Genomic DNA, 25,446 nt, shown 5'->3' with positions numbered 1-25,446 from the left:
TCTCGTCCAGAAGATGCGAAAGCTGTGTCAAACTTTTCTTATCTGAATGTAGTGTCCCTTAACTTGTACGAGATTATCCTATTGCCAACTCCCGTAGTCAATCAGAAAGTGTTTGGAAAAGATGAACCAAAAGATCCATTTGCATCTACTTCCATATCCATATACAAGACTCAAAAGGCAAGCATATCAGGGTTACCGATGTTAGCATTACTGTGAAATTTCTGAAAAATCAACGGAAAAGGGATTCTAGCTTGTAACATCAAGCGACAATGCAACAACAAAAGTGTAAGTGGAATGTTACATATAAGTGACCCTGTTTCAAGAGCTGGTCGTAGAGATCGATCTAGTGGAGCATGTATGGTGGATATATAGTATGCTAATTGACCACTAGGTATTGTTTGGTTCATCATCATTTAGCAAGCGGCGTTGACCGTGAGAGTATATATGCCGTGCCACCACACACAATTATTGAGCATTGGGCTCCTCGATCATATAGTCGATCAAATACTTGGTCATTCGAACTGATAAAATACACCATGGATAATACATGTATCTCTTTCCAAGACGTCTCATTTTTAGGCCCTCTTTGATAGGGCTCCGTGAGGTGCTTCTCCACCGGCTTCACCTGGAGCTCTACCAAACGCAGAGTCAAAATGGCTTCTGAGGTGAAGCCGCGTCGGAGCTTCCTCATGAAACGAACTGGGCGGAGGGAGCCGAAAATAGTACCTTTTCCCGGCTCCTCCCCACCGCCGCATTAATGAATACGAGATTACCCCTTAAGTTGGTCAAATTTCCAGCAAAAATATCCTCAGCATGGGCAGAGCTCGACGGGGAAAGACGATGCAGAGCGTTGGGTTTACCAGCGGCAGGATGCACGGCCGCGCAGGGACCACCGGTGGCGGCGACGGGGTCCTTAGCTTGACTGAACCAGCGTGGGCGCCCACCTGGCGTCCACGCCTCGGTCGCGACCGCGTGCGGCTGGACTGGCGAGGAGCGGCGTTGTGGGAACGAAGAAAAACTGCTGCGAAGAAAAACGATGAGGGAGCAGCGAGCTCGAAGCTGTGCGTCATGACGGAGGAGCAGAGAGCCTCGCAAAATGCGTCATGGAGTTTCAGCGGATTAGGACGAACGGAGGAGAGGCAGTGACGGGTCAAAGGATAAGGCTGTATAAAAAATAAAAGATGCGTTCGTATAGACATTTGACATCGTTAATCACTGATGCTCGTATGGAAGAACGTGGTGGTTGGGTATATCGGATATTTTAACTACCATGAAAAAATACCGTTCTACCAAATATTTTTTAAAATAATTTAAGCTCTATAAAAATGCTGCTCCACCATAAAAGCCGAGCTATTTTAAAAGTAGCTAGAGCCCTACCAAACAGAACCTTAATATTTAAACACTCGCCACTGCGACTAACACGAACCCATAGACTTACCGGTCGAGTTAAGCATCCCTTGCTCTTCGTCGTCGTCGTCCTCCTCCTCCCTTTCTGTCCAGCTTCTGCATCCTACCATATGACATGAGAAACCCTGTAGCTTGTACGCCCATGCAGACATTCACAAGCATGCCGTGAGCCCGTGAATGCACTAGCTGCTACCTGAATTTCATCTCCTTGTAATCTTCCCCTCACCTCATCTCGGCGCTCAAGAAAGGTGGGTCCTAGGACCTAGGCAGCTAGGCAGCATGGCGATGACGTCGAGCAAGGGCGTGAGGAAGAAGAGCCTGATTTCACGAACCGTGGAGCGGTGCAGGTCCGGGCTGAGCCGGATCGGCGCCGCCGCCGGCAGGGCGGCGCCGGTGGCGGGGTGCTTCCCGGTCCACGTGGGGCCCGAGCGGGCGCGCTTCATGGTGCGCGCCGAGTTCGCCTCCCACCTGCTCTTCCGCCGCCTCCTCGACGACGCCGAGCGCGAGTACGGGCACGCGGCGCGGGGCCCGCTCGCGCTGCCCTGCGACGTCGACGCGTTCCTCGACGTCCTCTGCCACATGGAGCACGGCGGCGGCGGCGGCGAAGATGACGATGGCGGCGAGATCACCCCACCAGAGGCCGTGTCGTCGTCGCCGATCTGCGGGCTACGGAGCTGCGGCAGCCGGGGACGCGCTGCGGGTTACCGAATCATGAACCCGAGGTCGTCTCCGGTGGTCGCTAGGCGGTGGCCTGAAGGTGAGCGCAAAGCATCTAGGCACGCGCGCACCCGATCGCTTTGTTAGTTACTACACTTAGCACATGGTCTTTTATGAATGCTATAGTCATGATTCACACGAGTAACCTGCAGAACAGGAAATCGTAGTGAGCAACTATCATCATCATCATCATCGTCGAACCATCTGCAACTAATCTGTAGTAACCCATTCAGTTAGAACGTTACTGTTTTACACAGTTCATGTGTGAGTATTCTTGTGTGTAATAGAGGGACAAATATATGATGCATATAATTGGTGCCTATATATGTACAAAAGCATGTACTGTGTGTCTCTGTGTATATGGTGTTGTGCACAATCTTTTGGGCACGTTGTTAGAGAAATGTGCTTCACTTACGGTCGCACACGTGCCAATAGTGATGTTGCATCGAAACCGACTCAGCGGATAGAAGCTATGCCAATTGTCGACGATACCTTAGATGAATATGGTTCCAGCAATCGTTATACAAATAAAGAGGAGCAACAAGCTGTTCTAAACGGTGGGCGTAAACATGTCTGCCATAGCAATAATGCAGCAAGATAACATTCTAAGATATGAGGCTAAAAATCCTATTTAAGGCGCATCGTCTAATACAATATAAAAGTTAGCTAGAAAGATATTTGTAGAAACCGCCAGAATCATGTAATCAGACGGCTGCCTAAGGTCAACCATTTGAGGTGTTGGGAAAGATTGGTAACGCCTTTTGGGTAAAACCGTGGTCAAATGTTGATAAACCTTCAGTTCTATATCCATCGGTATTCTTTAAAAGCTGCTCTTTTTTTCATTATTTGCAAACTTTCACTACCATCAGATTTTTCACGAACCTCGTAGTTTATAGTGCAAAGAAAACATGTTTATAACATGTAATCACATCGCGATATTTGTGGTCGTGTTAGTATCCTGGCTTGTGATATTTCTGGTCGCGTCTAGAGCCTTGTGACATTTGTGGCCATATCTATAGCCTTCTAATTTAGTTAGCACTTTGAGTTTGGGCATGGTGTTGTAATCTTTGAATTATAGTTTGTGCTCATCAAAGAATGAAACCTAAAAGGGTTGGGATACCCTTCTTAATTCCTTATAAAAAGCACCAAGTAAGTTGGGCAACAGGACAAACTTCTCTGTTCACATTTTGTCAACAACCACAGACAGCACACCTGGCCTGTACTTTTAGTATGTAATAGTGGCATAGCGCACAGTTGTTAGCACAATCCTAAGTAAGGTAACTCTTAACTCACTGCCAAATGTTGAAGCTTTCCTCTTTTTTCTTCTCTCTAAAACAACTCATCAGGAGGAAAAATCTCAGGCCAGTTTACCGCCTCTCTCCAGCCTCGGCACGGTGCCTCACGCGCGCCGCGCGCTCACCTCCTATACACGCCACCCCGGCCAGCGCCCGCGCAGCCCCACCGCCCACCGGCCACCGGCAGAGCCGAGGCCAACGGAGCGGCGCGCTACCCGACGAGCCGGGAGCCGCGCGTCCGCGTGCGCGGCGCATGCCGTGCCAAGTACCACCCGCGCTGGCGTCACCGCGTCTCCAGTGCCGCCCACCGCCGAGACTCGAGAGTGCTTTGCATGCTGGCGCTCTCCCCCCTGTAACGCGCACTGCATTTCCTCCCGCTCTCTCGCTGTCACCGGAGCTAGCTCGCCGCTCCCACTCCAGCAGCTAGCTAGCGTTCACACCACGTGCGTCGCGCCATCGTATCGCCGCCGAGAGCGCCATGGCGGCGGGCACGGCTAGGACTGCGGCGGCGGCGGCGGCGGCCGTGATGGGCCTCGCGGTTGCGGTTGCGGTTGCGGCGGGGGCGTTTCTGTCCCCGGCCGCTGCCGGGGACGTTGACAACGACGAAGGTACGTACGCCGGCTCGCGGCCGCCCTGCGCCCTCTGTCCTGGCGGCGCCGGCCGGAGTGGTCGAAGTCGAAGAAAACTCAGACCACGTGCTCAGCTCACTCTTTTCTTGGTTGTTCCTGCACTTTTTTTTTCTTCTGTCGCACATCCTCGTCGTCTTTGTGGTGTGGTGTGCAGTGAATGCGCTGGTGGTCATCAGGGCGGCGCTGATCGACCCGAGCGGAGTTCTCGGCGACTGGGACGCTACGGCCGGCGGCGACCCGTGCGGCTGGGCCATGGTCACCTGCAACCAGGGCCAAGTTTACGAGCTGTATGCTCCCTGTCCTTGTTCATTGCACGCTTCTGTGCTTCCATGATGATCGATTCTCACCGGAACCAGGTTCGAGTCCGGGCTCGTGGTTCTTTGCTGTTCTTTTTTTTTTTTTGCAGGTCTCTGAGGCACCAAAATCTCTCCGGTACATTGTCGCCGGCGATCAGGAGACTCAGGTCGCTGCAAAATCTGTAAGGCTCCATCTCTAATTACCTGGAGGATCTTGAGTTCCTTCTAGCCATAAACACTACTATTATCTCTTTTTTTTTCCGAAAGGACGGCAAGAGCATTGCCGCATATATTATTAGAGGAAAAAGAATTTCTTGTCTCATGTTTATTTTAGTTTATAGATTGTGAAAAGTAGCTTGCGGATTATCATGATCCACAAACCGAAGAAGGAGAGCAGGTTGTTCGATGTATTAATCGGGCCTGTGGATTGTTACAGTAATCCTATGGAGAAGCTGCTTATTTGTTTCAGCTTATGGTTGTAAAAGTTGCCCTTCGTCATCACTAGCTGAAACAAACAGCACCTGAATAGCAATACCGTTCGACTATATGTGGAAATAAGAAGTTTTCTTTCAATGTTGCATTGCCAGGTATTTGTGTAACAATGCAATTTCTGGCCCTATCCCAGACTGTATAGGCAGCTTGGAGTTTCTGCGAAGTCTTGATCTGTCAAATAATCAGTTCACTGGGAGCATCCCAAGTACACTTGGTGGTCTGTCGAACCTCCTGTATTTGTAAGATTACTCCTCCTTCAGCATTCCAATATATCATAGGGCATCCATTCTTAAGTCTTAACACTGTGACTTGATTTTCGAATATATCACTATCATTACTCTTCCTTTCTTCAATCTTCGCGCATCTTTCGTGCAGGAAATTGAACAATAACAGCTTATCTGGACTTATACCTGATTCACTAGCCGCTGCTCCCATGATCTGCACCCTGTATTTTCCTTTTCCATTGTTCCTTCTGTCATTTTGCATTGTTTTTTAATATTCTACCACATTCTAATTGCCCGCTTGAACTACCTTTTTTGCAGGGATCTTTCCTTCAACAACCTGAGCGGCACATGGCCAATTTTTCAGGCGAGGATTACTGTCTTGTGAGTGATCTCAAGTTCAATACTTTGCCTTGTGTACCAACTAAGTGGTCCACGCAGACTCAACATGAAGCAAGATTTAAATGATTTTTCTTATTTCTTATTTATGCACTCCGTCATATCTGAACAGACTTGGAGGTAATCCATTGCTAACCGCCCCCGTAAAAGAGCCGCTCGATCTCCTGGCATCAAAGCCAATGAATACAGAAGGTTGCTTGCTCAATAATTTTGGAAGATTTCAGTTCTACTTTTCGAATTTTGTGTGTCCATATTAATCTTGGCTAGATATTCTCAACCCAATCATTTCTTTTTGGTCCAGCCGACTCAGAGAGCGTGGATGAAAGGGTTCGTATACTTTCTATCCTTGCGCTATGTGTAGCACTTGTTTGTGTGGCTACCTTGGTTACTGGAGTTGTCATGGTATTTCGTCATGGACGTCAGCGTGAGCAAGTCGCCGCAGAAGATGGTAATATTCTTTCAAACCTATATATCTATCCTTTTGTTTTAACTTTGAGAGCATGATCCAAAAAGGGGTTAACATGTTCATGTCTCACATTGCAGATGTATCATCGGCTATAAGTGTAACTGACTCTGGGTTATCCAGATACTCTATTTCTTCCATTCTTATCCTTCCATAACAAACTTGTTTAAACATAAACGTATATAATCTTTATATGCTTTAATTTGGGCTATGATGCTATAAGGAGGCTAAGAATGAGCCCATTCAAGAGAAATGAAGAATTATGTAGTCGATGTATTTTGGATGTTTTGGTTGGTCTCCTTTGTTGTTTGTAACATTGAATTTTCTAAAGTTGTATCAACATCCTTCATTTTATTTATCTTTTGCTAAACCTCTACATCATTTCACCCATAAAATTCCAAAACTTCCACTGAATGACTATGGCCATCCAACCAAGAATTAGTAGGAGCTAGAGGCATTGATATATCGGGGTAATCTGACCCTGATGACCTTGGACAAACACTATGGTAGCATTAGTGTGAAATTATTGCTGACCCCATCAGTCTTGTTAAGGGCTTGCACGGTGAGCATGGGACACACACATGTGGAGAGGGAGGGAGGGAGGGAGGAAGAGAGATTGAGAGGGAGAGAGACGGGGACACACACACACAAAGAGAGAGAGAGAGTCAGAGAGAGAAGCAGTATCGAATGTTGATGCTATGAGATTTTGGGGTCCTATATTTCCCTTATATTTTTTATATTATTAGAGAAAACGGGAACATGTTCTGTTTCCAAATGGCCGCACTATTCAATTCTTTTGCTGAATCAGCATTGAACATGTCATAAGAAAAGAAGGAAAAGATCGTGTCAATACACAAAAACACTTAAGAAGTCTCTGGATTAACAATAATCAACAAGACCATAATATCAGAACGAGGTGTTTATTAAGAGCTTATTTTTGAAGTGAACAACAATACAACATAAAAGGAGGGCATGAATACCTGTATGGTTACTAGTTTGATGGCACCGTAATGAACATGCCATAATCCATGATGCCACTCTCCACCCGTCGAATTTGCGTATCAATGCCTCGTGAGAAGAGGTGAGTGTGATTATAGGAGTTTAGGATTGCTGACCCCCACAAAATAAATCCGAACTAGGTACCCAAACAACATGCCTATTACGAAAAAGCTCTAATAGGCATGGACCTAATTTAGATTTTACTTGGTAATTTTCATCCTTTTCATTTTAACCATTTGTGACCTTAAAATATTAGAATTGTAGTACTGTCCCAACACTTAGTTTTCTTCCATGCCTAACGATAATGGAGGCAATTCATGTTGATTTCCAAAGTCACTATGCCTAAACAATATGCCTATCACGGAAAAGCTCTAATACGTATGGGGCTAATTTAGATTTCACTTAGTAAAGTTTATCCTTTTCGCCTTGATCAGTTTTTAAGCTTAAAACTATTAAGTTATACCTAACCATAGTGGTGGCAGTCCGTGTTGAGATTTCCAAAACTACTATGCGACAAAGGAGCCAGTGATGTTCTTATGTCGTCCAAACTAAGAAGGTTGTTGAGTGAAAACTCATGCTATTTCACATGAAACCTTATGCGTCACAAAAGTATGAGTAGGGCCCTTGGGCCATGGTCTTCCTTGTCCTATGCGAAGAAACAAGATCCTTACCCACAAAGAGAGCTAAAGAAAGAAATCTTTGGGGTTCAGCCGAACCCCAAATATTTCTTGTTATAATTGTGCAATCATGAATTTTTTTCAATACGAAGAAACAAGATCCTTACCCACAATTATTATGGATCTGTATTCAATGCACTTGTCTTTCAGTCTTAACTTGGAGAACTGCAATTGCTACAGCTGTAACTTATTCATATAAATTTATAGTTTTAGTTTGATGAAACTATTTGAGTCTTTAGAGACTTATGTTAGTGCAGTCATACTATGGCCTTGTGTTTCATTTTGCATCCTATTTTACTGTTTCTTTTTCAGAAAAGGACCAAACTTCACATTTTAGTATTTCCTTTTGAAGTTTTTTAAAATACATGTTTGCTTATGACATTAGACCCCTAGAGGTTGGATAGCCGATGTGAGTGGTTGCGGGCTGTGATGTGGCAGCGGTGCCACAAATCACCGGGTGGTGCAATTTGTGTGGAAGGAATGATTTCTGATGATTCGATATTTTGAGGTAAGTTTTGGGGGTGGAGGGGTGGAGGGGTGGAGCTGCTGGTGCTGGTCGGTCAAAGGGGCTCGAAAGGATACCAAGGATGGGAGAGAGAAGATAGGAAGTGCTATTGAGGTGCTCCAAGGCTTTGAAGAAGAGGGAGTGCATAATCAAAAGATTTTAAGTGTTTTCAGTGGGACGAGGGTGGCAGCGGCGTTGATTTTGTGGGAGGAAGGGGAAAGGAGTAAAGCTAAGGGTAGGGATCTTACTTGATTCTCTGGGTATTAGATCTAAGGTTTCCAATATAACATGCTGGATTCCATGAGAATGAACTGTTTGCGTTTACATGCATATAGTTTAAGCTTCAGGATAGTATGATATTATTCCATCAATCTATTTTGTTCGGGCAACGGGATCGTACCTAGCATTCTGATTTTGACCTAATATGTTTACATGCTTGACATTTCAGAAAACAATAGTCTTATGGGCATTGCATCGTGTTTTCAGATATTCTATTTTTTATGCCACTGCTGTCACGGTTGACCTTTATATGCATCTTATTTTAGTTTATTCTCCTATCACTGTTCATTTCAGTTCAGACCTTCCTATAATGACAAAACAAATGTTCATAATATTGCCAAACAACTAGTCCAGTTCAGGTTTTGATTTCCCACTTAGTTTTGGCTTTGTTTTGTTAGCCCGTAAATCCATTTGTTCTATTCTTTTACATCTACAGCGCTCTGATATCTGATCAAATGTATATCATCACATTGTCAGTTCAACAAGGCCCAGAAGTTTGGCTTGGTCATCTGAAGCATTTCAAGTTCAAGGATATAAAAAGGGCTACTAATAACTTCAGTCGAAGAAATATTTTGGGGGAGGGGGGATATGGAATAGTATACAAGGGTTGTTTGCTTGATGGCACTATAGTTGCTGTTAAAAGATTGAAGCATCATGTTTTAGTTGTCGGGGATGATCAATTCCACACGGAAGTTGGAGTGATAGGCTTGGTTGTTCATCGCAATCTCCTTCATCTTACTGGATTCTGCACTACAAATGATGAAAGGCTCCTTGTGTATCCTTACATGCCAAATGGAACTGTTGCTTCTAAATTACATGGTTAGTATCATGCTTCGTGCAATCATGCTCATATATCCTGTGTACGATTGAACCCACATGCATGTCATGAGGGTAAAAATGGAGAAATATATTTTTAGTAAATCGTGTTATCAGAAGATTTTGAGCACTTCCTCAAGTATATGTCCTTTACTTCCCATTTAGGATAGTGACATGGTCCCTAAGACACACCTCTGATTATGTGTTTTTAAATGCACTTTTGATTCTAACTCCCTACAAAAGCCTCCATATGACAAGTATTGTATTAGTCATAATAGTTTTGAAAGGTAATTTGCTCTGGAACTGAGCCTACCTCAATTATTTGAGGGTATATATGGATATATGCTCAGACCTCTAAGTTCAATTTTTCATGAGGCGAATTCGGGTGCCTATTTTATTCTTAATATAAAGCTGCCTAGTTCCTCCTAGGTTGGCCTTTTTTTTCAAAAACAAATATCTACATGGTTCTAGGACAACATGGAATTTTTTACTGGAGGTACAGCAATATATATGACAAAGAAAATGTACTTATATCAGTGTTAATGTTAAATATTTTGGCATTGAATGGTTATGTTTAATTTAAATTGAGTCCATCTTGTACATTTTGTGGGCAACTTCTATATTATATTTGAATTAGCAGCATCTTTTGCTCATGGTAGTCATCTTAATTTCTTATCATTGATTTTGTATCATGACTTGCCTAGTCCAAGGTGAATCTTTGATGTGATGCATGCATGCGCTGCAAATGTTTTGGCATGGGAGATGATATTTTTATAACACTTTGGTCTTTTTTAAGACATGCGTATCCCTGTGCTTGTCGTGCATGTACAACTTCGCAGCCGCAATTCGTGTTTTGCAATAAAATAATAACACAAGCTAACCTCATTAGTTGATCCTGGATTATTAAGAAGTATCTTACTCTGCAGTTCAATGAAATTTCTGCTATATTATTTGTCTTTTCATAAAGCTTCCATTTAGTTCAAAGTATGGTAAACCCTATATTCTGTAATGTTTATTTTTACCAAGAAATTCAAGCTAACAATGTCTCTTTTGCTTTGTCAGAACTTGTAAATGAGGAACCAGCGTTAGACTGGTCAATGAGAAAGAGTATAGCACTCAGCGTGGCACGGGGACTGCTCTATTTGCATGAGCAATGTATTCCTAAGATAATCCATCGTGATATAAAAGCCTCAAATATTCTCCTTGATGAACATCTTGAAGCAGTTATTGCGGATTTTGGACTGGCAAAACTTGTAGATCTTGGGGTGTCTCATGTTATCACAGAAGCACGCGGAACACTTGGTCGCATACCACCGGAGTCTTTGATGTCTGGCCACTCATCAGATAAGTCTGATGTTTTTGGCTTTGGATTCCTGTTGATCGAGTTGGTCACCGGCCGAGAGACGCTGGAGCTCCATCAGAATGAGTATGTGAATGGAGGAATTCTTGACTGGGTAAATATTTCCTGTGCGTTTCTCTAACTACAATTTCATTGTTCTTTTCACCTTTAATAAAAAAAAGATTTGTCTCATTTAGCTCACTCTCCTAGGAAACGTTAATGAACATGAGAATCATGGTGCTGAAAAAAATAATTGGAATTAAATAGGTAGTTTTAAGTTAACATTTCAGAGTATCTGTATTTTGTAGTTAGTGATATGTACCTGATTTTTCTCCTAATAGTAAATCTATTTGGTTGTACTTATGTCAACAGCACGTATCAGCAATGGAGTATAAACCATCTGTGATCTGTGCTTAATGAAATCTCAATTTCAATTTATAAAGAATCTGGGATAATGTCAATCTGTAGAGGAAGAAAAGATGAAAAAAAAACAAATTCCAGTTGTTATTGCAAAGTCATGCAGTATGAAAGCCAAAGATGTGGAGAACCTGGTGCTTAAAACCATTCATGTGAATTTTTTTTCTTTTGACATTGTATTCAACTCATCTCTCAAACAGAGTTTGCCAAATATTTCTCAGACATTGACCAGGAGCACTAACAGGCTTATTTCCGGTCCAGTCCTAGTCATTGTTACTTTTTTCCCCATTTTTATTCCTGTAGTGAAAGAAAGTTTAGAAGAACAAACTGTCTCAACTGTAACTGTAATATATTGCTCCCCATGGAATGTTCCACTTGAACCGTAACCAAGCGATTACAGTTACAGCTAGGATCTGGAACCCCATTCAAAAGTTCCACATTTTTCGTTTTTTTTCTGAAAGGGCGACAAAAGCTTTGTTGTGAAATTTATTAGGGGAAAATAAAATTCAGTCTTGACCCATTTTCTAAATGGAAAAACCGGGCCCAAAAACCTAGAGAGTTATAAACTTCCACCACCAACACTTTCGGTTTCTTTCCCCAGCTATATTTCTTGACTTATTTCAATTGCCATGAACTGCCATTCAAACACAGCTGCGCACTCATATATATATATATATATATTCTTGTCGCAGGCCAAGGAACTCCTCGAACAAAATCAGCTAAGCTCCTTTGTGGACATGAAGATAAGAAACAACTATGACAGTGTCGAGTTGGAGGAGATGGTTCAGATAGCGTTGCTCTGCACAATGTACAAACCTGAGCATCGCCCTAGGATGTCAGAAGTTGTTAGGATGCTGGAAGAAGGAGATGGTGTTGCAGAGAAATGGGAGGCCATGAAAGATGTTGAGGAGCTGGACCCCGACTCCCCGGGCTATCTGTTCCCTGTTCTGGATTATGATGTAGATCGAAGCAGTTCAATTGAGTTGCAAGCCATTGAACTCTCAGGACCAAGGTGATCTCTAGCAGACGCTTCTTATGTCTACATGTAGTGATCAATTTCAGAGCCCAAATATGCGGGTTTTAAAGGAACAAAAGGATATTTCAGACTTTCTGCTTAAGTAGATTGTCCTATCTTGGTGTACCTCTTGATGGACGGTAAAAAGGCTCTTCACTGTTAATGACCTCCCTGAGAAAACATCTGGTTGATGAGGTGAAGTGAACCCCTCTTTGCTGACCATCATTTGGTGGGAGAAGGATATGAATTGGAAAACTTAGATAAATTTTGTTAATGCATTTCTAGGATTCTTTTCGTTTTTCTGATAACAGATGCTACACTTGCATTGTGATCAATTATTTTTTCTCTGGTGCTGACAGCGGTCATGTAAAAGAACATTTTTGTCATATTTGGAAGAAATGCTGCAAATTTGTGATCGTGAACCAGATCATGTTATCATGTTCTGAATCAGTAGAAGGTTCAGCAAATGCATCACCAATCCAAGTTAGCCCCTTTTCAGGCTTTACCTTCTCTCCGCCTACTGGCAAACAATATGAAGTTATGAACTATCCTGCTTCATCAGAAGCACAAGAAGTTCAGATCCATGAACCGTGTGCTCTTTCCTTGCATACCTCAAAAGCATGGCGGCTCCCCACCCGTTGAAGGCGGTGGCGGTGGCGGTGGCTCGAGCCCGACGATGGTTGGGCTGTGCCGAAAGGAGCTACGCTTGAAGTACTGACGCCGATGCCGCAATTGATGGGTGGTGGCGGCTTGGTGATAGGGTCTCCAGCAACCGACGGCAGCGGCCCTTCGGAGCCGCCGTGGCATCGTATCTATAATCTATTCGCCTGATGCCCCTAACTGCGATCCGAATTGGGGGTTATAGTGCAAAATACCGGATCTTAATCGCGATCCAAATTAGAAGGATATATTATGAAAATCGAATCACGATCCAAATTAGGAGGGTATATTGTGAAAATCGGATCGATATTTTACACATATACCTCTATTTTGGATCGCGACTATTAATGGCGATCCTAATCAGGGGGTATATTGCAAAACTCCCGGATCGACATTTTGGATCGCGGTCGAGGAAGTTCTCCACGGTGGCCGGGGAAGCGACGGCCGCCGCGTCGCTGGAGGCTCTGGCGAGCAGCAGGTGCGCCAGCCTCGCGGGCTCCCTGACCCGGCACCCGCCGCCTTCCCCGCGGTGGCAATAATGGCGGATCCAGGCGTCCAACCTCCACTTCTCCCCGTCGCACTTGGGCCCGGCCACGCCGACGACCTTGGCCAGGAACCCGTCAGCGCCGCTGCAGTCGCACCCGCCCGTGTCGCCGTCTCGCAGCCGTGTCACCTGCTTCCGCTCCTGATGCTTCTCGGAGGCCAGCCGGCCCTCCACCCGCTGAAGTGAGGCGAAGAAGCCATCGTGCCGGGAGAAGGTCTCCCGCCGCATGCCCGCATCGTGCCGTCGCCGGGGTCTGGAGCCGGGAGAACAAACGGTAATGCTCACATCGGACGCTTCATCAGGGAAAAAAAGAATCTAGTACCCAGCCAGCAACTTTATTATGCGATGCAAATTCAGAGTTCAGACTTTAGAGCTGTGAGACAGCATTCAGAAAGCAATACTGAGAAGCTGTAAATCTTTGAGCCCTGTGACGTTATCTGTGATTAGCACTTGCAGCGTAGCGTCTGGACTGGAACTTGGGACGGCATGCGTCTCGCACTCTCGCTAGCCTCCAGTTTCCAGTTCTGGACCCTGGCCTGGCTGCAGTGCATGGAGCCATCAGCCAGATGACAGATCCAAGACAGCTGCTGCTGCATGGGAGAGTTTGGCAGCTGCTGATGGATGGAACCCTTCATGGTTGTAGCTGCTGCTGACGGGGATTCTGGATTTGGCTGGCACATACTCGATCTCACTCACGCAGCAAACGTGCTCGCTGATCACTAGATCCTCGCATCAAATGTGCTGTTTACAGAGACTATTGTGCAGACGCAGCAATCGGATGAATTCAGGGCGAGGCAGACTGAGCGTCGTGTTTGTTTGTAGGCTGATGGATTCAGATTCAGGGCCAGAAGACTGAAAGAATTTCTGCCATGTTTCCTATTTGAAGTTCCCATATCTCACACTATGTTTCAATTTGAGTTGAGATCTTTGACCTGGAAAACAAAACAAAAACAGAACGCTGAAAGTTTTTTTTTCTTTTACCCTCTGCCAGCAAGAGGTTGCGTGGCTCAGAGATCGCCGTAACTAACCCGGTTACTGCCAACGTTTTATCCTCGTCAGAAACGGAGCGATGATTGAAGATTCAGAGCAGACCATCACACGTCTCGGTCGATCAGACATGGAGATGCATGGCGGCATTGTTCGTGGACGAAACGTCTGCCTACCGGTACGATCAAAACACCACATGCCGCCGAGCTGAAGAAAGCTGCAGTTTGGCTCGAGAAAACAACAAACACCATATATCTCTCTCGTTGCTCGGTCGCCTCCTACGTCAAATCACTCGGGACCGGCCCGGCCCGCCCCCCCCCCCCCCCTCCCTCTCTCTCTCTCTCTGTCTCTCTCCATGCATCATTGGTTAACATTACATTGCCATCTCTGCATTCCCCATTGGCACAAGCAACCAGTTCTCACCACCTCCATTTCCTCTCGCACTAGCTACTACATAACACAAGGTAGAGAAAGAGAGAGAGTAACACGGGGTAGAGAGAGAAGATGAACTGCGTCAAGATCCTCCTGCTGGTGTCCCTGATCCCTCTCGTGCTAAGGGGAGTCTCCCTTCTCGGCAACGTCATTCCGTCGCCTGATGAGCAGCCGCCCAGCTCCAGGAACGGTGCAGGCGTTTCGGTTTCAGCCTCGGGAGAGGGTCGGGGGCGCCTCTCCGGCTTCAGCCAGCGGCGGTTCGGCGGCGACGGCGGCTTCTTCAGGGACGACAAGAGGTTCTCGCCGACCGGATCCAACCCGCTGCACAACTTGTGATCGACCGGCGTTCAGGAGTGTAGCTTGGAGTGTAGAAGGTGATGCCTTTTTTGCGATTTTTTCAGAAAAAGTCATGTCTGTGAGGTGTACACTGCCTTCTCTGATCAACTCCCTGTATTTCTCATAGTTTTCTCTGTATATGAATGTGCTTGGTTAGCTCTGGTTTTGTGTACATGCTTGTTATTATTGTTAGTGTCGATCATTTTTTATTTTTCAGTTAGGAAAAGGCTGAATTTCGCTCTGTTTTTATGTCTTTTTGTGCTGACTTGCTCATGACTGGTAATTTCTTTTTGGGTCTGTTTGCTTCAGTTCGTAGGAATATGAGTAACTCAATTTGACTTTCAGTGATTGTAAGATGGGTTTTCATGAGATTCAAGAATCGTTTAAATCACTTACCAGAGTGGGATAATAAGTTGACTGCTGCAGGAAGTTGAGAAGTTACACATCTGATGCCTAGTGTTCTGACAATAACAGCAAGCTTGGAGACATTGCAGATAATGTGATGGAGGAAAATAATACGGATCAGTTGAGGTTGACTCCTCAAACTGGCACATTGACTCCATCAAAGCGCTCTACGTCCTCAACTCCGGTTCGCTGGAGTTAGCGGATAGAAGCAAACGGTGGAAGAACACTAGTTGCAGAAGGCTAAAGATGATGGTGGTGTTGCAGGACTTGGAGGGGCCTCCGATTAATGGCTATCTACTTGGGACATATTGGAGGTTCTGGTCTTTGCTGCAAAAGGAAGATGAACCAGCACTGATGCAATGGGCAGGCAGCCGCATTATAGACACTACGGTTATGGAGATCTTTGCCAGCCACGGTGGATGTTTAGGCTTTGTGCTTAGTTATTTTCGCTTGCTTAAGCTGCATTGACCCTTCCCTTCTTGTTGGCTCTTTGCTGTTTGCTGGCACTTTAATCACAACATGGAGTGAAGTGTTGCTTTGATTAAAATAACAGTTACAATATTGAGTGCATGGCAGTTAATTTGCAGCCAAGCGTAACAAATTGTATCCTACTGTAACAGCAAGATCCGTGCCAACCATAACACGCAAAACATGCTCATGAACGAGACATAAGAATCTAGAGAATCTGAGGCCCATGGCCATTCGGCAACAAATGAATTTTCAGGTGACAAGAGGCAGAAAGCCAGAAAGGTGCCAAAGTGTGCATCTGCAGGGGTACAGAAGAAAAGCTGCATGCAGGGATCAAATTGGAGAGAAGTGGAATGAACTGATGCCTGATTGCCTTCGAAACTCCATCGAAAAAGCGCAAACTGCGCCAAAAGGCAGCCACGGAATGCCCGAAATGCCCGGTGGACAAAGCACGAACTCTTGTGCTCAGCTTGAAGCCGCCTGAGATTCTCTGAAACCTCGTTTCTTCAGACAATGATTCTGTCGTCGAAACATGGGTTCAGTTTTCTTTTTTTTTTGAAAAGAGAAACTCTGCTTCTATTGAAAGCATATAAAAACATGGGTTCAGTGAATTTCATACGAAGCTAATAATGAGAACAAGATGACAGAAACATCAAAGATAATACATTCCAAAGATAAAAACGCTTGAGCAGAGCTCACTCGTCGCCAGGGCCTGGAATTCAGGGAGCAGAAGTCTGCTAGTCCTCAGATCACGGCCAGCAGGCTGAACAACGACCGTAGCTTTCCTGAATGAATTGATGAGAGGAATCGATGATGGTGAAAAGAGAGAGTCGGCAGGAATGAATGCACTGGGATGCTCCGGCGTGCTGGTACGTTGCGTCTGGCGCTGTGGCACACGCCGTGCTCACAGGGTGAGCCGACCAGAAATTCAATGCTCCGTGTGAGTGCTTCACAAATTTATGTGCTTCCTTTTCTTTCTTTCTTTTTCCTTTTTTCTGTATATAATTTTCTATGTTTTTCTTTTTGAGCAAGTACTCAGGAAGTGATTCATGTAATGCATCACATACCATTGGTTTCACAATTAGTAAATAGCTAGCTACTCGATGCTTGAATTCGATGGCGGTTTGGAGGGTTGGTTCTCGATCGGACAGCTACAGTGAGCTTTAAAGAACATATGGAAACCTCTGTGAATCTCCTTCAACGCTGCACAGGTTGCAAGGGCCAGCCAGTCAGCCAGAGTCTCCAGGTGCAGTGCAGTCGTGATCACTGCACCACTCTCACCGACGGGCCTGTTTAGTTCCGGCTGTGTAAAGGTAGAAATTTTTTTTCAAAGGAATCTTACCAACTTGAAGTACTAAATGAAGTCTATTTACAAAACTTTTTGCATAGATGGGTTGTAAATCGCGAGACGAATCTAATGATGCTAATTAATCCATAATTAAGTAATAATTAGCGGATGGTTACTGTGGCATCACTGTTGCAAATCGTGGATTAAGTAGGCTCATTAGATTCGTCTCGCGATTTACAGCCCATCCATGCAAAAAGTTTTGTAAATAGACTTCATTTAGTATTTCAAATTAGCAAGATTTCTTCGAAAATTTTGCGTTTACAGCTTTTTTGCGTTTACGGGGTGGGAACTAAACAGGACCTGAATGAATGTACTGTGCCAAATGGCAAGAACAGCAAGTGTTTTAAGAGGAGAGTGATGACGTCAGTTGTCAGGTGTGCCTTTTTGAAATCTCTGCCGGAAGCATGAGTGTGTGCACATGATGAGCCGGCCGCTAGCAGCAGGCCAGCAGCACCTGATGGTCAGTGGTCAGGCCAGGACGGGCAAGAGCTGACGGCTGAGGCCTGAGGTGACAGTGCTTCACACCTGCCATATCCTTGGCTGCTTCGTCCTTGGAGATCTCAGTAAGCTTTGAACAACCGAGATGAAATGGAGTCCGATTTCATCAGCTGCGATTCCTGACATGCATTGATGCATGAGTATCAAAAGATCACGTGGTATTCATGTACTGGTTGGTAGAGGTAGGCTGTTACGGTTATCGTCGAGGTAGGTGGTTGCGGTGATCCTTCTATTGCTATGAGCTTGATCAAAGTACTCCGGGTTTAGAAGGAGCTCATCAAGTTTGGTGACCATCCAAAGGAGCTTAAGGTTGGCGGCAGCAGCTGAGGCAAAGGAGGCTAGGAAATTTTTTTGCTTTAGGTCTCGTTTGGTTTTAAAGATCTAAACTTTAGCCCTTTCACGTCAAAGAGAATTTTGCTATTTAGAAATATTAAATAAAATATATTTAATTTTTTTCACAGATAGGTGTTAATTCGCGAGACGTATTTAATGAGTCTAATTAATCTATAATTTGTAGCAGTGATACTATAGTAACCATCCCGCTAATCATTGATTAATATACTTCATTAGATTCGTCTCGCGAATTAGCCCAGACGTTATGCAATTAGTTTCATAATTAGATTTTATTTAATACTCATAAATGATAAAAAAAATTGATGTGACAGAGCTAAAGTTTAGCCCTCCGAAACTAAATACCCTCGAGCTTTTTGCTTGCGGTCTCTCTTAACAAACGATTTCAACTAGGGATGAGTGTTTGCACGTCGTCTATATTGTATTTTGCAAAAAAGAAAAAGAAAAATACAAGTCAACGATAGGATCACAGGACACAAGCACGGAACTGTAGCCCCCTTTGCTGGGCTCTAGATCATCGTATCATCATACTGCATGTGACGGGACAGCCCAACAGGAAGAAGCCCAACAATAATTGAGAAGATTTTCTATGGGTAAAAGTTTCTGTTTACCTCCTGAATTTTGGGATGAACCTCCATTTCCTCCCTAGATAATGAAATCATCCGCCTAAATTTCTCGGACTCGCAATATCGGATATATGACCTCTCTGACTGGTTTCTCTAAGTGATTTTTCTCCTTTTCTTTTATATTTATATTAACTGAATCTTTCAAAAATTATAGTAAATTATAAAAAAATTATAAAATAAAAAAAATAATTTTGTTTGACTCCATGTGAGTAGATCTATATAGTGAACATATGATATGATACGATATAATTTAGTAAAATAAATTTTTGTTGTACTTTTAGATATATATTTTTCTATAATTAATTTATAGCTACAGTCTTCGTGGTCCAATTATGATAAAATTTTTATGGTGGGCTAATAATTATATGCTTGATCTATTATAAAATTTTATGATTATTGGATCATATATGCTAGAGCAACTAAAGAGTTTCTGATATAGCTTGAAATTTAGTTGCTCAAGCATACATGATCCAATGAGTATAAAAATTTTACTACAGCTTAAGAATATAATGATTAGTCCACCATAAAAATTTTACCATAATTGGACCACAGGACTGTAGCTATGAATTAATTAAAAAGTATATATATCTAAAAGTACAATAATTTTTTATTAAATTATATTATATCATATGTTCACTGCATAGATCTGCTCACGTGGAGTCCAAAAAAATTTGATTTTCTATTCTATAATTTTTTCATGATTTACTATGACTTTTTAAAGTTTCAGCCAAAATAAACATAAAAGAAAAGAAGAAAAACCATCGAGAGAAACCATCTATGGAGGTCATATGTCCGGTATCACAAGTCTGGTAAGTTGAAACGGATGATTTTATTATCTATGGAGGAAACGTGAATTCCTTCTAAAGTTTAGGGAGGTAAAAAAAATTTCTTTTCTATCTAGGTTTCCTCAAAACAGTTGGGCCTCCAAGCAAAGCCCATAACCACGAAACGGAACGCGCGTACCGAAGATCTAACAGATGAACCACTGCACTCCACCACGTTCCACCTTACAGCTCCAGATCAAGAACACCACGAACAGAGCAATGGAGGAAACAATAACGCGAGATGAAGAGGAGATCGGATGGAGAAACAGCCATTAAAGGCTTAAAGCATTGGTACATAAACATCATAGATAGAGGCAACCAGCTCGTAGCTAGCTCTTCGCGGCGCAGCCGGCAGCCTCCGTCGACTTGTCGCCACGGAGCACGCTGGTCTCGGACCCCGAGCTGTGCTTCTCCTCGGCCGACGACGACACCGGCGATCCCACCTTCCAGTACTTGCCGTCCCCAGCGGCGCCCCACTTGTCGCGGCCGCCGCCGTGCGCCGACTCCTCGCCGTCGGAGCTCGACACGGACACCGCCCGCCAGTTGCTCCACACCCGCAGCATGGTGTACAGCAGCGCTACGCACACCGCCGCCGAGACCACGGCGATGCCCGCCACGATCGCGGCCACCTCCGTGCCCGGCAGCCGCCTGGGCGACGACGGCACGCACCGCGACAGCGGCGCGCCGCAGAGCTCGTTGCCGGCGAACGACGCGGCCGGGAAGCCCGACAGCCCCGCGGGCACCGCGCCGGAGAGGAGGTTGTCCGACAGGTTCAGAAGGTGCAGGCTCGTCAGCTGCAGCAGCGACGGCGGTATCTCCCCGTCCAGATGGTTGGACGACAGGTTCAGCCGCTCCAGCTTCACGAGGTCGCCCAGGGACGCCGGGATCTCGCCGGACAGCCTGTTCCGGCTCAGGTCCAGTATCACCTGCAGCTCCGACAGCTGACCAAACTCCGGCGGGATTGGCCCCTCTAGCGCGTTTTCCGACAGCCTCAGCTCGTACAGCTTGTTGCATTGCCGGAGCGCCGGCGGTATGGCGCCGGTGAGGCTGTTCTTGTTCAGGTTCAGAACATTGAGAGATGTCAGGCGGCCGATCTCCGGCGGGATGCTGCCGGAGAGATGGTTGTCGCCGAGTGACAGCTTGAGGAGGCCCAAGCAGTTGCCAAGGTCCGCCGGGATGCCACCGGTCAACGCGTTCGACGAGAGGTCCAGCTCGCCGAGGGACCGCAGCCCCCCGAGCCAGGAAGGGACGCTGCCAGTCAGGCTGTTCCCGTCGAGCTTCAGATGGGTGAGCAGCGCGCAGTTGGAGAGCTCCGCCGGGATGTTGCCGGAGAGGTTGTTGAACGAAAGATCAAGCATGCTGAGCCGCGTCAGGTTGCCCAGCTCGGCCGGTATTGCTCCGGCGAGCCGGTTGCCGCCGAGCTGGAGCCGGACCATGTTCCTCGACCGCGCGACCGCCGCCGGGATCACCCCGGAGAAGCTGTTGTTGGTCAGCGCCAGCACGGCGAGGGAGCTGGAGCCGAGGACGGGGACGAGGCTGCCGGAGAACCGGTTGTGCGAGAAGTTGATCACCGTCAGGTTCTTGAGCTGGAACAGCGACTCCGGCACGGGGCCCTCGAGGGAGTTGTTGTACAGAGTGACCACGCTGAGCTCGTCCAGCTGCCCCAATGTCTCCGGCAATGCGCCGGAGAGCCGGTTGTCCGCCAATGCCAGAGCCTGGAGGCTCCTGCACTCGCCGAGGCTCGCCGGGATGGGGCCGGACAGGTCGTTCTGCCGGAGCTGGAGCACGGCCAGATTTTTCAGGTTTCCAATCCTTTCAGGGATGGAGCCATGGAAGTGGTTGCCGAAGAAGTCCACCTCTTCCAAGCTCGTGCAGTTGGTGAGCTCATCAGGGATGGTTCCGGACATCTGGTTCTCGTAGAGGAACAGGAGCTTCAGCTTCTGAAGCCTGCCGATCTCCGGCGGTATTTCGCCGGTAAGGCCATTGTGAAACAGAGACAGGATCTCCAGGTTGCTCAGGTTCCCTATCTGCGGGGGCAGGACGCCGGTGAAGCTGTTGTTGTGCAGAGCAAGGTTGATGAGCCCCGACAGCCGGTCGATGCTCGGCGGTATTGCTCCGGTGAGGCTGTTGTTCGACACGTCGATGGCCTGCAGAGCTCCGCAGTTGAGCAGGGCCTCGATGCCGCCTCCAAGGTTGTTGCCGGCGAGGAACAGGTTCTCGAGGCTTGATGAGTCGCTGGCACAGAGGTCTTCAGGGATGGCGCCGTCAAGGAGATTGCCAGACAGCACAAGGAACTTCAGGTTCTTCAGTTGTGCTGCTGAGATGCTGAGCTTTCCAGAAATGTTGTTCATGGACAAGTCCAGAACCTGAAGCTGGCTCAGCCGGTTCAGTTCTTCCGGGATGGCGCCGGTCAGGCCGTTGTCGAGCAGGTTGAGGTATGTCAAGCTGGAGAGGTGGCCGATCTCCGCCGGAATCCCACCGGAGAACTGATTGTTAGCCAAATTCAGAGACTGGAGATAGCTGAAGCTTCCAATGAACGAAGGAATGTTGCCTTGCAGCATGTTGTCAGCCACTGACAGAACGCGCAAGCTGGCGCACCCGGCGAGCTGCTCCGGGATACCGCCGGCGAGGGTGTTGTTGTCCAGGGCCAGATGCTGCAGGCGCCTCAAGTTGCCGAGCTCAGCGGGAATGGTGCCACTCAGCTGGCAGTAGGCCAGGCCGAGCGTCTCCAGCTCGGTGCAGTTGCCGAGCTGCGGCGGGATCTCGCCGTGCAGCCTGTTGTCGCCGATCCTAAGAACCTCCAGATTCTTGAGGAGGCCGAGCTCCGGGGGGATGGTGCCGGCGAGAGAGTTGGAGAAGAGGAGCAGCGTCCTCAGGTTCTCCAGCATGCCCAGCTCCGGCGGGATCGGCCCGGTGAGGGAGTTAGAAGACAAGTCGATGGACTCGATGGAGATGAGTCCACCGATCGCCGGAGGTATCACGCCTGACAGGCCATACCCGGACAGGTTGAGGCCTGTGATAATGCCCACCTCACCGGGCCGGCATGTAATGCCGTGCCACGAGCACACATCGGCATCCGGCGACCAGCCGGAGAGGACACCTTGGGGATCAGTGAGGCTGGATTTCAGCTGTAGGAGAGTGGCAGGAGCTGTGGTTGGTGCGGCTGAGCATACAGGGGCAAGCAGGATGCAGAACAGTAGGGATAGATCTGCAAGAACACGCAGAGGGGAGCTGCTCTGCTTGATAGCCATTGCTAAGATGGTTTCATGTAGCTGTGTGAGCTAGGAGAAGTGTATAAGCTCCATGGCTGTGGTGTGGCCCTTCATATGCAGAGTCGTTGCCCAAGCTGAAAGAGGAAAAAAGAGTCGTCAAACACTACCTGCTCTATGTATCACAGTCAGAGAATGTGCTGGATTCTCAGCATTGAAATTGCAATACAGGCCAAACGAGAAGGTGAAAGCAGTTCAGAATGCAAAACAATCAGATACGGTATCAGAATAATGACCGGCATTGTTTTTTGATAATGCAAGGCCTAAGCAACAGGTAGTTTAAAGGCTAACCTTGTTGTTTTGACTAGTTACTCCAGCTTCTTCTGTTTGATCTGTTCTGACGAGAGCGAAAAAGGTACTTGGAATTAGTTAGCTATGCGCTTTACAGAGTGTACATGCTCAAACAGTTCAACTGCCCCCCTTGATTTGGTGGCATCAGGACAATTAGATGATGCTTCCATGCTTACTCAATGGTTTTCTTGCTCATTTTTAGTGATAAAAATAAGTACAGAAATATAATGCTCTATTCATCTCTGCCAAAGTCAAGTTTCTGACTTTGCAAACAAGATGGATAGCATGGAAATTTCTCCTTGCCTGCCTAATTTAAGATAAATACGTATAATTGTATAAATCAGGAGAATATACTATCGAATAACTGAAGATAAATGCATATACTCGTGTATGTGATGAAGAAAAAAGGGATATACGATCGGTGTGTACAATCTATGTATCTGGATGTATCCCTGGGGAGGACCCATACCAATCACCTCTCGGCTAGACCACAAAGCAGCTTTTCAATTATCAGGTCGAGGGAAAGCCAGTGACTTTTGCGGGGGATCGACAGTGACACAATCGAATGGACAGGCCACAGGAAGCAAAGGTGCAGGGAAGAAAATAAAACGGCTCACAGTAACCACCTCAGCAGTTCTAGCCAGCCAGGCAGGCAGAGGACTCACCAGCAGCATGCACGGGACGGACGGGGCTCGCCAGCTCGCACTTGGCTTTGCTTCCTGAAGTTCAAATGCAGCTGCTGCTGCTGCGCACACAAAAGTGATTCCATGGACAGAGCGAGTCCATGCAGATAGGGACAGACGGCTATCTGGTTACCTGCTAGTGGCCTTCCCAGTTCTCATCATGCGCAACCACGCCCTCCTTTCTGGTTCAGCCTTCAGAGTTCAGACCGCCTAGTGGTGTGCCAGCTTTGTGCAGCCATTTCAGTTCAGTTATTGACTCATTGAACTGCTAACCCACAATGCTAACGAATAACTAATTTGATGCAAGTTTTGTCGAAAAGGGTAGAAATATAACAGAATAGTTGGGAAGTGCAACTAATACAGAAATAGTTTCGAGAAGCATAATAAAGTTAAGAGTGAAGTGGCATGCCCGTGAAAGAGTTTGATGCTTGAGTGAAGGTCAGTAAAACAACTGAGAGGACAGAAGATGATTGGACACCTAGGCACAACCTACCCGTCGGTTCGGCGGCATGAGGACAGTGACTTGCGCCTGGTGAGATGGTTGCATCATTGGTCCAAGATTGACTTTCTTTGACATCCGAACAATTTAGTACTGGTTCCTGATTGATCGGGGTTTGACTTGTGCCTCCTTCACACTGCGCTCTTGCTTGCTTGTACGCTTCTCACCTGCTCACCCACAGGATTCGAGTTGGAAAGGACACGAGTCAAAGGACAAATGTGGGTGCATAACAGCATGCCATCTTTTAAGCTTATCTCTTGAACTTACTATTTAATCAAGCCCAAGAAAAGAGCTGCATATTTTATCATGAAGTATCGTAAGACGGGCTAATTCAAGCTAGAATCACGGAGCAAATGTTCTACGACAAATGAACAAGTTCCATTTAGCATGAACAAAAACATTTATATGGAACCGACATTTCATACTAGAAATAGTGATGCAGGAATGCTACCTTCATAATCTCAATTGAGAAACACTTCTATGGCTATATCTAGAACAGTATTCAAATAATAAAAAAGTAGTTTGTGTGATTACATCAAATTAAACCTTCATCACCTTCCGATTGCTGCCCAAGAGAATTTCAACAAAGGATAATATCGTTCCCTATAAAAAGGAGGGTAGGATAGTGCTTTTCCTTGTAAAAAAAATCAAGGGTGCGGCACATTATGTTTTGTTTAAAAAACAGAGGAGAAATAACTACTTAAAAGACCTTTTTCCGTATCATAGAAAAACTAAAGAGAATGTGAAGAATTTCAGATACTACACAGAAAACTAAACTAACTATCATTGCAGCATGCTATACAATCTTTCTAAATTATAACTTAAAGGTGCAAAAGGTGTGCTGATATTCTTTTACAGCCTATTCAGATGATTTTCCTAAGTATCTTGTTGTTCAGTTGTTACTATGATTCAAATCTCTTCAGGGTTCCTCTGGACACGCAGCGCACCCACTATCCTCATTTGAGTCATTTCAATGTTCGGAGGAATGCATACCAAGCCACAAACAGTGATCAGCAGATTTGAGTGAGCACCCACTAACCTGGCTGCGGTAGCAAGCAACAGGGGGCTTGTTAACCATGTGCACGGGTGCACCAGCCAAACCTTTTCCCATGCAGCAGCAGTAACATACACCTCAGCAAACGAGGTGTCCACTCCAATCAGCTGTTGAGTCTGAGACCAGCTTTCCACTCGGGAGATGGTTGAAAAGGCGGATCTCCTTTCAGAGTAATCCACCCTGCCGGTGAAGCGTTGCGGTCATT

General features: G+C 46.0%; 4 protein-coding genes across 4 annotated transcripts; 2 read left to right on the top strand and 2 right to left on the bottom strand.

The window, feature by feature from the left end:
• Nucleotides 1-1,439: 1,439 nt before the first annotated feature.
• LOC112884779 (auxin-responsive protein SAUR50-like) lies at nt 1,440-2,483 on the top strand. The gene has a single exon (XM_025950335.1). The coding sequence runs from the start codon at nt 1,687-1,689 to the stop codon at nt 2,209-2,211; it is 525 nt and encodes a 174-aa protein (XP_025806120.1). The 5' UTR covers nt 1,440-1,686; the 3' UTR covers nt 2,212-2,483.
• A 1,719-nt stretch (nt 2,484-4,202) lies between these two features.
• On the top strand, nt 4,203-12,364 carry LOC112884771 (protein NSP-INTERACTING KINASE 3-like). Its single transcript, XM_025950327.1, has 10 exons — nt 4,203-4,335; nt 4,455-4,526; nt 4,932-5,075; nt 5,212-5,283; nt 5,379-5,441; nt 5,569-5,648; nt 5,758-5,904; nt 8,857-9,198; nt 10,258-10,649; nt 11,644-12,364. Exons 1-10 carry the CDS (start codon nt 4,301-4,303, stop codon nt 11,965-11,967), a joined length of 1,671 nt encoding a protein of 556 aa, XP_025806112.1. The 5' UTR covers nt 4,203-4,300; the 3' UTR covers nt 11,968-12,364.
• Nucleotides 12,365-12,951: 587 nt separating this feature from the next.
• On the bottom strand, nt 12,952-13,398 carry LOC112885132. The gene has a single exon (XM_025950800.1). The coding sequence runs from the start codon at nt 13,396-13,398 to the stop codon at nt 12,952-12,954; it is 447 nt and encodes a 148-aa protein (XP_025806585.1).
• Nucleotides 13,399-19,485: 6,087 nt separating this feature from the next.
• On the bottom strand, nt 19,486-22,764 carry LOC112884768 (LRR receptor-like serine/threonine-protein kinase GSO1). The gene has a single exon (XM_025950318.1). It carries the CDS (start codon nt 22,694-22,696, stop codon nt 19,775-19,777), a length of 2,922 nt encoding a protein of 973 aa, XP_025806103.1. The 5' UTR covers nt 22,697-22,764; the 3' UTR covers nt 19,486-19,774.
• Nucleotides 22,765-25,446: the final 2,682 nt, after the last annotated feature.

The sequence above is a fragment of the Panicum hallii genome, chromosome 3, assembly GCF_002211085.1.
Source record: "Panicum hallii strain FIL2 chromosome 3, PHallii_v3.1, whole genome shotgun sequence".
NCBI classification, from domain to species: domain Eukaryota; kingdom Viridiplantae; phylum Streptophyta; class Magnoliopsida; order Poales; family Poaceae; genus Panicum; species Panicum hallii.
This window is presented reverse-complemented; position numbering and strand designations above follow the sequence as displayed.